Below are 13,400 nucleotides of genomic sequence, written 5' to 3'. Positions count from 1 at the left end.
AAGCCTTTTCCAGCCTTCACTGTGTACAGACATCCTACTGCATTGGGGGCTGGCTCACATACCCACTTTCCCCAAGCAGAATAACTGTTTTTTTCCCCTCTCACTTACAGATCTAGTTAGGTGGTATTTTATTTTTCCTCTTTCTTGGCCATTTGTTAGTCTTTCTGTACATGAGGTTGTAAACTCTAAAGATAAGGACATTATCTTCACCTCTAGTCATTTAGACAGGGGCAGCAAACTTTTTCTGTAAAGGATGAGATGATAACTATTTAAGGCATTGGGGGCTTGCAGTCTCTCCTGCTGCTGTGTCATGAAAGCAGCCGCGGGGGATATGTAAATAGTACGTGATTGAGCAAGTGCAGCACCAGTGCACAGTCTCATCATCGTCTCTGTGGGTACCTGAGTGGAGGTGAATCGACTGGCCTGAATGAAAAGAGTGAAAGTTCCCATGTGGTTCCTCAAGGACAGGGAACTGGGGACTGGCCTCAAGTAGGCATTAGAATAAACTGCCCACAGAGTTTAATGTGGAGAGGTGCAAAATATTTGAACCTTCCTTATAAACACATGCTAGCCAAGCTTGCAGCTCTATTATGGAAGTTGATGCTCTGTGGATAACAGACTCACTCTTCATCCTTGTTAACCAAGGAAAGCTATTACTGCAGTGGCCTTAAAAGAAGCCTGGGCAGCCATAATCATTCAGAAGCACTGCCGCGGGTATCTTGTTCGCAGCCTGTATCAGCTGATTCGCATGGCCACCATCACAATGCAGGCCTACACCCGAGGATTCCTGGCAAGGAGGAGGTATCGAAAGGTAAGGCCAACCTCTGTCTAGAGGAAGGGAGGGTGTACGGGCCTTCCTTACTGAGAACAAAACAGGGCCCAGGGAAAGACTTCACTATGGGCAACCTCACTTTGTACAAAGTGTCAGCCAAGCCAGAAAGGAGATTCTTCCAGGTGCTGTGGCTCATGCCTGTAGTCCCAACTACTCAGGGAGCTGAAATGGGAGGGTTCCTTGAGCCCAGGAGTTCGAGGCTGCAGTGAGCTATGATCATGCCAGTACACTCCAGCCTGCGTGGGTGACAGAGGGAGACCCTGTCTCTCTCACACACAGACACACACACCAGTTGCACTGTTGGTTTCTCTTTCTCCCAGTTGGCCCCAAAGAGACCACACCAAAGGAAAGTACATTTTAAGCCAATAATGTGCACCTAACAGACAGGATATACACCTAACAAACCTCACCTAAAGCAGAGACTGGGTTGGGGAAAGAAACTTTAAAAGATCAGCACACTGGCTGGGCACAGTGGCTCACACCTGTAATCCCAGCACTTTGGGAGGCCGAGGTGAGTGGATCATGAGGTCAGGAGATCGAGACCATCCTGGCTAACACAGTGAAACCCTGTGTCTACTAAAAATACAAAAAATTAGCCGGGTGTGGTGACGGGCACCTGTAGTCCCAGCTGCTCGGGAGGCTGAGGCAGGAGAATGGCGTGAACCCGGGAGGCGGAGCTTGCAGTGAGCCGAGATTGCACCACTGCACTCCAGCCTGGGCGACAGAGTGAGACTCCGTCTCAAAAAAAAAAAAAAAAAAAAAGATTAGCCCACTGCCACCCCACAGACTGTAGAGAGCTCTCACAGCCAGATGGGATGTCCAGGGTGTCCAACTCCAAAGAAACGAATTCAAAGTAATATAAAATTGAACAAGTTTTCTACATAAGCTATTCAAGATTTCTCCAGCACTGACTAATACAAAGCACAATGAGATGGCTCTTTTAGAGGCAGCAGCTTTAGACTCAGAAAAGGGTGATGAGATGAGTTTCATACGGCAAAAAAATAATTTTCTTTCTTTCAAGGAGGCAGGAGAGCAATAAGTGTTCACTTCAACACAAGGGGTGCCTGATCCATCCTGTGAGTGGATGGGAAAGGGGTTGAGATAGGACAAAAGTTTGGTCTCAGAGATTTCACAATCTTAATTCGGTCACTTCTGATGAAAAAGTAAAGTTGTCCAAAGATACTTTAAAGCTGAAAACCTGAACATTATATTTTGGGGGATTTCATTCTGGCTAACTCCTGGAATCACCTTTTTAAAAAAATTTATTTATTTATTTATTTTTGAGACAAGGTCTCACTCAGTTGCCCAGGCTGGAGTGCAGTGGCACAATCATGGCTCACTGCAGCCTCAGCCTCCCAGGTTCAAGCAATCCTCCCATCTCGGCCTCCTGAGTAGCTGGGACCACAGGCGTGAGCCACCATGCCCAGCTAATTTTTCTTTTTTTTCTTTTTTTCTTTTTTTTTTGTAGAGAATGAGTCTCTATATTGCCAAGGCTGGTCTTGAGCTCCTAGACTAAAGGGATCCTCATGCCTCAGCCTCCTGAGTAGCTAGGACTACAGGTACGTGCCACCACACCTGGCTAATTTTTAAAATTTTTTTGTAGAGATGAGGTATTGCTATGTTGCCTAGGCTGGTCTTGAACTCCTGGCCTCAAGCGATCTTCCCTCCTGGGCTTCCCAAAGCACTGGGATTACAGTGTGAGCCATAGGCCCAGCCCTAGTGCAACTGTTTTGATGTTGAATATGACAAGTATCTTTTTGAAATAACTAGTCTCTCCAAAAAAAAAAGAAAGAAAAAGAAAAGAAAAAAAGAAAGTTATGGCAGAGACCAATTTCTTGGGACATGGGTTTCTCATGCCATTTTTTACCAACAATAGTAAGACTGTTTTTCTGCATAAAGACCTTCCTGGAGACAGGGGATTCTAGAATGAGAGTGTCTGTTCATATACACCTGCTACAGGTAGGATTTGGTTATTGTTTGAAAAGTCTAGGTGTAATACGGCTGTGCAGGTTGACAAGAAGAAACTCATTTTCTACACCGTGGTAGTTGCATCTTCCAGTGTTGAAGGAGTTGGTTAGAGAAGCACTTGGGATCCAGTTTATGTTTCACAAAATCTTGTTTTAAAGATGCTGGAGGAACATAAGGCTGTGATCCTACAGAAATACGCACGGGCGTGGCTGGCCAGACGCAGATTCCAGAGTATCCGACGATTCGTGCTTAATATTCAGCTTACTTACAGGGTCCAGCGTTTGCAGAAAAAGCTGGAAGATCAGGTAGGTGCTCATAGTGCATCTTTTACATTTACTTTTTCTTACATGGCTGTAGTTTGTTCTGGAGCAGTTCCTTAGCTGTGCTATTAAAATTTATGCCATGTTAGGAGGTTCAGTTTACGTGGACCACCTGAGCTAGGAAACAGAAGTACACTGTAAAGGGTTGCTATGGTGGTGTAGGTTGTATACTGCACAAGTGTGCCTACCTCAGAGGGCAGGTGGGGCTGAGATCCAGCCTGGCTCCGCTTGCCAAGGCAGGTGTTCCTGTGTGAAGCTGTGTTGCCTTGAGGCAAAGGTACCTCCTAATTTGCTCAAAGATGCTGTCCGCATGCCAAGCGTGCTGCCTTGGGATGACATCAGCTCAGAGGAGCTGCCATTTCTAATTTTCCCACAGGTGCCTTAGGGTCTAGCTGCAGCCCTGCCTAGTTTGGGAAGATTCCCCATACCATTCCCACTGGTATGAAAAGAAACATCCAAGGCCGGGCGTGGTGGCTCACACCTGTAATCCCAGCACTTTGGGAGGCCATGCGGGGCGGATCACCTGAGGTTGGGACTTCGAGACCAGCGTGACCAACATTGCGAAATCCCGTCTCTACTAAAAATACAAAATTAACCGGGCGTGGTGATGCATGCCTGTAATCCCAGCTACTCTGGAGGCTGAGGCAAGAGAATCGCTTGAACCTGGGAGGCAGAGGTTGCAGTAGGCCAAGATGGCGCCACTGCACTCCAGCCTGGGCAACGAGAGCAAAACTCCATCTCAGAAAAAAACAAAAGAAAAGAAACATCCAGCTGGGTGTGGTGGCTCACGCCTGTAATCCCAGCACTTTGGGAGGCTGAGGCGGGTGGATCACGAGGTCAGGAGATCGAGACCGTCCTGGCTAACATGGTGAAACCCCGTCTCTACTAAAAATACAAAAAATTAGCCGGGTGTGGTGGCGGGCGCCTGTAGTCCCAGCTACTCAGGAGGCTGAGGCAGGAGAATGGCATGAACCTGGGAGGCGGAGCTTGCAGCGAGCCGAGATCACGCCACTGCACTCCAGCCTGGGCAACAGAGAACGAGACTCCATCTCAAAAAACAGACAAAAAAGAAAAGAAAAGAAAAGAAACATCCATATGCTCTCAGCTGGTGGGGAGGGCTATGGAACACACAGTGTCTAGATCCGTAAAACTCACTCTCAGGCCTGTCTCCACTAATTCTGAGGCTCTCCTAAGGTGAGCTTTAAACTTAGCCTTAAGCTATATCATAGGGGTCCTGAATGAAAGGGTGAGTGGGTGAACAAATAGACTTGGTGTCTGGTGGGGTTTCGCTCATTGTGCTGTTGTGTAACAAGCCTGCATGCTTGCTACACAGCTTGTGCAGAATAGCACTTAAAAATAGCCACAGCCAGCCAGGAGCAATGCCTGGTGGGAGTCCCGACGCTGCCTGAGCTCTGTCCTAGGTGTGTTAGTTTGCTAGGACTGTTATAGCAAAGTATCACTGACTGGGTGGCTTAAACAACAGAAATTTAGTGTCTTACAGTTTTGGAGGCTGGAGGTCCCATATCAAGGTTTTGGCAGGGTTGGTTTCTTCTGAGGCCTCTCTCCTTAGCTTGTAGATGGCTGCCACCTCCCTCTGTCTTCACATGATCTTCCCTCCGTGCCTGTGTCTGTGTCTTAATCCCCTTTCCTTCTAAGGACGCCAATCTTATTGGACTAGGGCTCACCCTGAGGGCTGGTTTTACCTTAATTCCCTCTCTAAAGACCCTGTCTTCAAAACAGCGATATTCCTAAATTCAGGGGTTAGGACTTCAACAAATGAATTTTGGGGGGGCACAGTTCATAACACTAGGGTTGTCCTGGTTTGCCAGAATTGGAAACTTCCCACATTAAAATAGCCACCAGTTTGGGAAGATGTGTACCCAGCAAGATCTGCCATACTGTTTCACCACAAAGAAGATGCTAACAAATGTCAGTGCAGTGATAAGTGTGATCAGCGTACAGCAACCTCTCAAATTTGGATGCTGTGTCAAAGGCTATGAGAATTAAATGGAACAGCATCTTTGTTTGGATAAACCTCTAAACATCTGAATTTTCTTTTCTCTAGAACAAAGAAAACCATGGGCTGGTGGAGAAGCTGACTAGCCTGGCTGCTCTTCGAGCTGGGGATGTGGAAAAGATTCAGAAGCTGGAAGCAGAACTAGAAAAAGCAGCCACTCACAGGCGAAATTACGAGGAGAAGGGGAAGAGATACAGGGATGCTGTGGAAGAGGTCAGCTGCGGGCGTGTGAGACGGGATGGAAATATGCGGACTCTCTGTGGAAAAGATGAGCGCTGCCAGCTTTTCCTATGAAGTGGATTTCTGCAGAGCAAATCAGATTTTGCTATCAACTTCCATTACCAAAGGGAGCCTACCTTTTAGGAAAAGCGAGATCAGAGGATTAGAGTCTAGGGGAAGGGAGGAGGTTAATAATGAGAGAAATGCAACATAGGTTTTCTCTTTCTTTCAAGTTTTGCAAAATGATGACAGGCCCAAAGAGCCCTGGCTGGCTGCTTCCCTTTCTTCCAGGATGACCTTGGTCTCCTATCACTTGTCCTTAAGGTCTATGCCCTGGAAATGTCTTCCCCTGAACAGCGATGCAAAGCTAGGGTAGGGTTTTCATCTCTGGTGTGGTGAAAAGAGCAGTCAGCATAAAAACCAGATGCCCTAGATTCAAATCTTGCCTTTGTCTGGCTGGGCAGCCTTGGCTAAAGTCCCTTACCCTCTCTGAATTTTAGTTTCCTCATATAGAAAAATGAGAATAACAAAAAAGGACTGACAGAATTGTTGTGAGAATAAAATCATCAGATGAAATACGTTAGCCAAATGCCTACCATAATGAATTTTAGTTTCCTCCTATATAAAATGAGAATAACAAAAAGAGATTGACAGAATTGTTGTGAGAATAAAATGGTCAGATGAAATAATGTAGCCAAATGCCTACGGTGAGTCCCTGCAAAAGTATGAGCTAGTGTGTTCTAAGAAGGTGATCTTTATTATCATCCACTCTGCTGCATTTTGGTTTTTTTTGTTTGTTTTTTTTTAGACGGCGTCTTGCTCTGTCACCCGGGCTGGAGTGCGGTGGCGCAATCTCGGCTCACTGCAACCTCCACCTCCCGGGTTCAAGCAATTCTCCTTCCTCAGCCTCCCGAGTAGCTGGGATTACAGGCATGCGCCATGACGCCCGGCTAATTTTTTGTATTTTTGGTAGAGGTGGGGTTTCACCATGTTGGCCAAACTGGTCTCGAACTCCTGACCTCCAGTGATCCACCCCCGCTTGGCCTCCCAAAGTGCAGGGATTACAGGCGTGAGCCACCGTGCCCAGCCTCTGCTGCATTTTCAAAGTCCTAGCACCCAGGGTTGGTGGCTTGGAGGCCCAGAAGACATCCCTTTGCCCTCCCTGTGACCCGGTGCTGGGTGCACCAACACTGCTGCCGTGGGCATCGCCAGCTGCCAGTCACCATCAGTCAGCACCACGGGGCCTGCTGCCAGCCCAGCAGACACTTTACCAGGAGAAGTTGAAATGATAGGAATCCTGCTGTGCTCACACATCCTTCCTGAGTCATAACAGTTGCAAAGTGTGAATCCCCTTTACGCCATCAACTGTGTAATATAGCATATTCGACATATAAAGTCCCCTGGCTATTGAGAAGCTCGACAAAAGGAAGAAGTACGTCCTTGACATTGAGGAGCCCTTGAATGTGTCCTTTCTCCTTGTTTCAGTCATTGCTGGCCAGGTCGGGAATAGTGTCACCTTTGAAGTCACGTTGAGCTCTTGCATGTGAAACAAATGGCAGCGTCTTACAGTGGCTGGTGCTCGCTGTTATCTATAGACAGGAGCTAAGAAAAAATAAACTAAGAATATACATCTTTTTGTGAAGAAAGGCAATGGTGACAACTTGAAGTGAGGTTTTCAAAAAAGTTTGTTTTTCCCCCTTCCCTCTGCTAGAAATTGGCAAAGCTTCAGAAGCATAATTCAGAACTGGAAACACAGAAAGAACAAATACAGCTGAAGCTTCAAGAGAAGACTGAAGAGTTGAAAGGTAAAGCTCAGGGGGCACAAATCCAGACATTCACTGATTTAGTCACTCAGTAAACAATACTGGGGTTGACCAGTTTTAGAACCAGGGGTCTCTGGTGTACTCTTAGTTTAGTGAGGCAATTTTTGCTCACAAGGAATAGCCATATTTAAGTCGTGGTAACTTTGCCCCACAGATTCGTCTATTTTATTTCTGTCTTTTGTCAGACAGCACAGCATTTCCTCTCTGTGCCTCAGAACCTCCTGGGCCCTTTGCAAAGTACAGATGGTCAGACCATGAGCCCGGAGCTTTTGCATCAGGAAATGGGTGTGTGTGTGTCTGTGTGTGCGCATTCGTGTGTGGTGGTGTCAGAGGTGGTTCAGACATCTGTAATTTTAGAAAACCTTTACGGTAATCCTGATGTACAGTCAGAGTAATGCTGCAGTCATGTTTGGTGCTCACCAAAGATTTGCAGAAAAAATTCTGATCTGTCGGAGTTACTTAGCCTAAGTGACACCCATGTCCTCTGCTACTGTCCTGCCCTGAATGAAGGGCAGACCCTGGAACCAGTAGGTATCACTTCCTTTAGGGCTGTGGAACAGCTACGCTTAGCCTAGCTCTATACATTTGAGCTTTTCAGCTCAAATTCAACTTGACAATACTTGTTGTACCCCAGAAAAGGCAACAGGCAACAGAGCCTGGTGGTCCCTGACCAGATAGTTTAAATCACCACTCTCAGTGATCTTGCCTAGGGATCTCTTCCTTGAGCTCCAACGTGGGGGCAGCAGGAACACAAGGGTTCAGGCCTGGGGATTCTACACGCACCTCCAGCCCAGCAAATGGTGGATATGATGGGACCCAGAGGAGTGCAGAGCCCTGGGAGTTCAGGGCGGAGAGTGGGAGGAGCGAATGTTGGTGAAGAGGGAGTAAACAGCCTGACACCAGGGCACTGGGGCAGGAAAGGCTGTGCAGGTGCTGACGAGGAGCAGGCCATGCCCTCCTGTTCTAGGTGCTGCGTGCCCTCCACCCTGTCTCTGTAGGGCTGATGGTGTGGGCACAGAAGCCATGTGAATGTCAGAGATGAACAGGAGCATGTCAGAGGTCCGGGAGTAAACCTTGAACCTGAGTTAGGAAAGGGTTTCCTCATCTCCACCCTTTTTATTACAGCACACTCCTCTTGGGTGGTTGTTTTGGCTTTTTCCCCCCTAATTTCAAATAGAATTTCCCACAAGGGCGTTTAAATTCTCAGGAATATAACCTGAAAATTATGTTTCTGAGACCATGTCATGTTTGGGTGAATAATTTTACATCCTCTTCCAAAAAGTCCATGAAAACTTTCAATGTAATATTTATAAACTGCTTATCCTGTACGCCTCCCCCGACATGGCAAACAGTGTTTTGTGAATAGCACCAACCTTTACCTATGCTTGTGACCTAAGACCCAGGGATGCTATCAAATGCTGTTTCCCCTTTTTGAGATTCTAACTTAACATGGACATAATCCCATTCCTCTTGAGAAGTAAATCACATTCGAGCAGCTTCTTTAGCGCATCTGCAAATGGCCTAAGATGGTAAGCACCAGAATTAAAGCCAATGCTTTTGGTTAATTGAAAATTGAAGTTATATAAAATGTGTTGGCTTCTAAATTAAAGCTTGAGCATTTCCCCCAGTATTTCCTGGCTGCCTTACAATGTTCTGAAGCAGTCATTTTGATTCAGAAACATTTGGCACTATGTTAGACAAACTATTAAACCGTTGGCTTAAAAAAAAAAAGTAATTTGGAGAATTGCTATCGACACTGCACCCTGAGGACTCCTTCTGGGGCGGGGCTCAGAGGTGAGGTAGAGCTCAAGGATGAGATATCAGCTTAGTGCAAATAGGGACATCACCGTTTGAGGGGCTGCACTGCCATTCTCCCATTTTGATGGCCCCTGTGGCATATGGGTGTGTTGGGAATGTGGGGTTGTCATAGCCATGGAACGTCCTGCCCTTCGGCCTGCAGACTTTGTGTTTGCGACTCTTGTATTTCAGTGTTAACAGCTGCCTTTTTTGTACTTCCTCTTTCCCAGATAAAGACAGACACTTGATTATTTTCTTGGTTATCACAGATGAGTGGTTCTCAGCTTTGCTGCCACCTCACCCCCCAGACATTTGCCAATGTCTGGAAACAATTTGGGTTGTCACAACTGGAGCAGAGGTGCTACTGGCTTCTAGAGGGTAGAAGCCAGGGATGCTGCTCAAAATCCTGCAATGCATGGGACAGCCCCCTCTCCACAGCAAAGAATTATCCAGCCCAAAGTAGCAATAGTGCCAAGACTGAGAAACCTTGTCACAAATGGATCATTTTCTTCCCAAAGGGTTTCTATTTATTTTTAATAATATTCATTGTCTCAAAGCCAATATCTACTTTAATAAATAACAGACCAACAAAAGTACTATAAATGAAACTATTTATTGATAATTCCAATCTGACAAATTTGTGAGAATTATTATTTTGAAACCCCCTCATCTTTATTTCTTGTTCATAAAAAATGAGCTATACTCTCATTGTAAGTCCTGTTAATAATAAACATCACATGATTGTCCTGACATTCTCACTTTCTTAAACATAACATGAAACAATCAAGGCATTGATTTGGCAGACATATCTCAAAAAGCATTCTCTTTTTACAGAAAAAATGGACAACCTCACCAAGCAGCTCTTTGATGATGTACAAAAGGAAGAACGGCAAAGAATGTATGGAATCTAGTTTGCCTTAAAGCTACTTTCTTTCTTCTGTCTGTGCTGTTTTATGTTTTCCATCTCAGTTTGCATATAGCAGACACAGATACAAGAAAGTGGGGTGTGACTGTTTTTAGGAAGTGAGATTAGAGATTTATGAGAGCTAAGTTCCACAATGTGTACTGTCAGATACTGAACACATTCTAGAGTAGTCCATAAAGCTTCTGCTGGGTGGGTACAGTGGACCACCAGGAATTTTTTTCTTTTCTTTTCTTTTCCTTTCTTTCTTTCTTTCTCTCTTTCCTTCCTTCTCTCCTTCCTTCTTTCTTTCTTCTTTCTTTCATTTTCTTTCTTTCTTTTCCTTCCTTCCTCCCTTCCTTCCTCCCTTCCTTCCCTTCCTTCCCTTCCTTTCCTTCCTCTCCTTCTTTTCTTTCTTTTCTCTTTCTTTTCTTTTTTTTTACTTTATTGCTAAGACAGTGCAAAATTCAGAGACTACCACCACCTTCAACTTCTACCAAATCCAAGAATTAAGATTCTTGCCTAGGAAATAAACCTCCCTCCTTTCCTTCCCCACCTATTGTCCTTGTTAGTTTGTCTTTTATCCCAAAAGATAAGGTAAGTAATGGACCTCACAGAAATTAAGGCAGGTGCCTGACCTTGTACTGTACCAGCCCACCTTTCCTATCTCAATAGCAAACCCTTTGCTAACCTCCAAGGACTCCAATCTGGGCTTCCCTTCTCTTAAGGAGTCAAAGGTTTTTAGATCTCAAAGTTGGGGTACATGGCAGGGTCCCGGAAAGAGATAGAACATGCTTGGCACATCTCTTTTGGGGGCTAGGAAGCTCAGGGCTGCCTGTGGTGGTAGGATACAAAACTTCCCCATGCAGTGAGCAGGACAGCCTGCGTCTGGGTGAGGAAGCAGGATTCTAAAGAGAGGAGGGAATATCACAGAATCGCTCCAGGAGTTAACAAATATATGAAGTGTTTCATGATCCTCCATCAGTTTTTAAATATGTCTAATTAACTCATTTACCTAGAAAAATATAATTGTCGATGAGTTTTTAATGTGAGGAGAAGAGCTCGGCTCTCGGCATCTGTCCACGTGCAGGGACCACTTGGGAGTGATCATTTCAAGCAGGGGTCTTGGAGAGCCAGGCTGAGGCCAGGTCATTTTGGGCTGTTTGCAATCCTAACTGGGTCAGGGCGAGGCAGGCCAGTGAAGGGAGTAAAACTCTTCACCCTCTCTAGGCCCGTGTTCTGCCTCCTCATTAGCACTCATCTGTAGCTTGGTTTAGTCCCTGGTCAGCCAAGGGGGGAATTCCTGGCCCCTGTCAAAATTCTCAGGAGGCTCCAAGAGGCCTGCAGTTTGTGGGCACCCTCCTGACCAGCTCAGGCTGTGGGTCTAAGATTCTTTTTACATAAGACTTCTGGGCCAGGCGTACTGGCTCACACCTGTAATCCCAGCACTTTGGGAGGCCAAGGTGGGCAGATCACCTGAGGTCAGTCAGGAGTTTGAGACCAGGCTGGCCAACATGGTGAAACCCCGTGTCTACTAAAAATACAAAAATTGGCTGGGCGTGGTGGCAGATGCCTGTAATCCCAGCTACTTGGGAGGCTGAGGCAGGAGAATCACTTGAAACTGGGAGGCGGAGGTTTCAATGAGCTGAGATTGCACCACCGCACTCCTGCCTGGGCGACAGAGTGAGACCCTGTCTCCAAAAAAAAAAAAAAAAAAAAAAAGGAAGACTTCTGGTTGCCTTTTCCTTTTTCAAAGGCATTTTACTGGTCTCTTGGGAGCACTGCAGTTTTTTTTTTTTAAAAACCTGGAAACAAAGTTCGTTAATATCTGTAGAAAAAAGAGGTTATGTGCAGTGCTCACGCCTGTAATCCCAGCACTTTGGGAGGCCAAGGCGGGCAGATCACCTGAGGTCAGGAGTTTGAGACCAGTCTGGCCAACATGGCAAAACCCCATCTCTACTAAAAATACAAACATTAGCTGGGTGTGGTGATGGGCACCTTATAATCCCAGCTACTCGGGAGGCTGAGGCAGGAGAATCACTTGAACCCGGGGGGCGGAGGTTGCAGTGAGCTGAGATCATGCCACTGAAGTTCACTCCAGCCTGGGTAAAAGAGCAAAACTCCATCTCAAAAAAAAAAAAATTATAAAAAAGAAATCAAACAAATTTATTAGGAATGTGGCTCTCTTTCTCAGAGTTTTTCCCTTTGTGCTATAAAAGCAAGTTATAAAAGGAACTGAAATGACAGCTCAGCAGGTAGAATCATTTAGTAAACTCATAGAGCTCCTGGCACTGCTTCAAGGGCCCCTGTGGGCTGTGTTGGGCTTGTCTAGGTTATGTATCTCTTTTCAATTATTTTCTTAGTTAATCATCAAATTTTTAATTGAGCAACCTTCTAGAGCAGTTGGATTTACATGCACTTTTGGGCACGTGGATTTGCTGCCATTTATTCTAGAATTTTTGAAGGGCTAGACCCCTGGACATAGCAGATAGCTCTGTTGTTTAGGATCAGACAAACCTCCAGCAGGATCCTTGGAACGAGGAAGGAGCCAGGACTTAGCAGAGCACGCCAAGGTATTCGCTGAAGGAAACTGGCCCTTCCAGGGGACTGCATGGAACCCGGGGGGTTGGGAATACAGTGCCCCAAAACCCAGTGTGTCTTTTAAGTTCAGCCTCCCTAGCCAGTGTGCCCTGTGCGTGATCACTGTAAAGCCACACCTTTCAAATCAGGAGGTGTAAGAAGTTGTCTTTAACCTAAGGGAAGAGGAAACAGTTTGCTAAAAATAAGGCCATTACCTGCTGGAACTGTCACAGTAGGTTCTAATTAACTTGTCTCCTCTTGTTGTTTTCAAAATGATGTATTCTAATTCAAAGTAAAGACTGTAGAGACAATTCTAAATTATTTTCTTCTTTTTTAGGGGGTGTTATGGGGAGGGTCTCACTCTGTCACCCAGATTGAAGTGCAGTGGCACGATCTCAGCTCACTGCAGCCTGGACCTCCTGGGCTCAAGCGATTCATCCACCTCAGCCTCCTGGGTAGCTGGGACTACAGGCGTGCTCCACCACACCTGACTAATTTTTGTATTTTTAGTGGGGACGGGGTCTCTCTTGTTGCCCAGGCTAGTCTCGAACTCCTGGGCTCAAGGGATCCGCCTGCCTTGGCCTCCCAAAGTGCTGGGATTACAGGTTTCAGCCACCATGCTCAGCTCTAAATTATTTTCTTCTTTTGCTGCCTAGGCTTCTTGAAAAAAGTTTTGAACTGAAAACACAAGACTATGAGAAGCAGATTCAGTCTTTGAAAGAAGAAATTAAAGCTCTCAAGGATGAGAAGATGCAACTCCAACACCTGGTGGAGGAGGAGCACGTCACTTCTGATGGCTTGAAGGCGGAAGTGGCCCACCTGAGCAAGCAGGTCAAGGTAGAGCGGCTCTCACGTTCAGCCCCGCCCTCTGGTTACGTCATTTGATTGCAATTCCAAGTTCCCACAGATTAGACAGCTAAAAGCATCTGTGTAAAGGCCACAG

At 46.0% G+C, this 13,400-nt stretch overlaps 1 protein-coding gene across 7 annotated transcripts in view; it reads left to right on the top strand.

Moving 5' to 3' along the window:
- MYO5C (myosin VC) overlaps window positions 1-13,400 on the top strand; it is a 101,433-nt gene that overhangs the window by 51,357 nt on the left and 36,676 nt on the right. For 6 of the 7 annotated variants that reach the window (XR_010151699.1, XM_063794951.1, XM_510411.8 and 3 more), the window contains 6 exons: window positions 646-811; window positions 2,959-3,105; window positions 5,186-5,350; window positions 7,068-7,161; window positions 9,811-9,874; window positions 13,114-13,294. Coding sequence is in view for 6 of the 7 variants with exons in the window: in XM_063794951.1 (XP_063651021.1) it covers window positions 646-811; window positions 2,959-3,105; window positions 5,186-5,350; window positions 7,068-7,161; window positions 9,811-9,874; window positions 13,114-13,294 (817 nt within the window). In the remaining variant the exon portion in view is untranslated. The remainder of the gene's footprint in view (window positions 1-645; window positions 812-2,958; window positions 3,106-5,185; window positions 5,351-7,067; window positions 7,162-9,810; window positions 9,875-13,113; window positions 13,295-13,400) is intronic. The other variant, XM_009429137.5, reaches the window with a different exon arrangement.

This window comes from Pan troglodytes, chromosome 16 (assembly GCF_028858775.2).
Source record: "Pan troglodytes isolate AG18354 chromosome 16, NHGRI_mPanTro3-v2.0_pri, whole genome shotgun sequence".
Lineage (NCBI taxonomy): Eukaryota > Metazoa > Chordata > Mammalia > Primates > Hominidae > Pan > Pan troglodytes.
The sequence above is the reverse complement of the archived record's forward strand: the minus strand, read 5'-3'. Positions and strand labels throughout refer to the sequence as shown.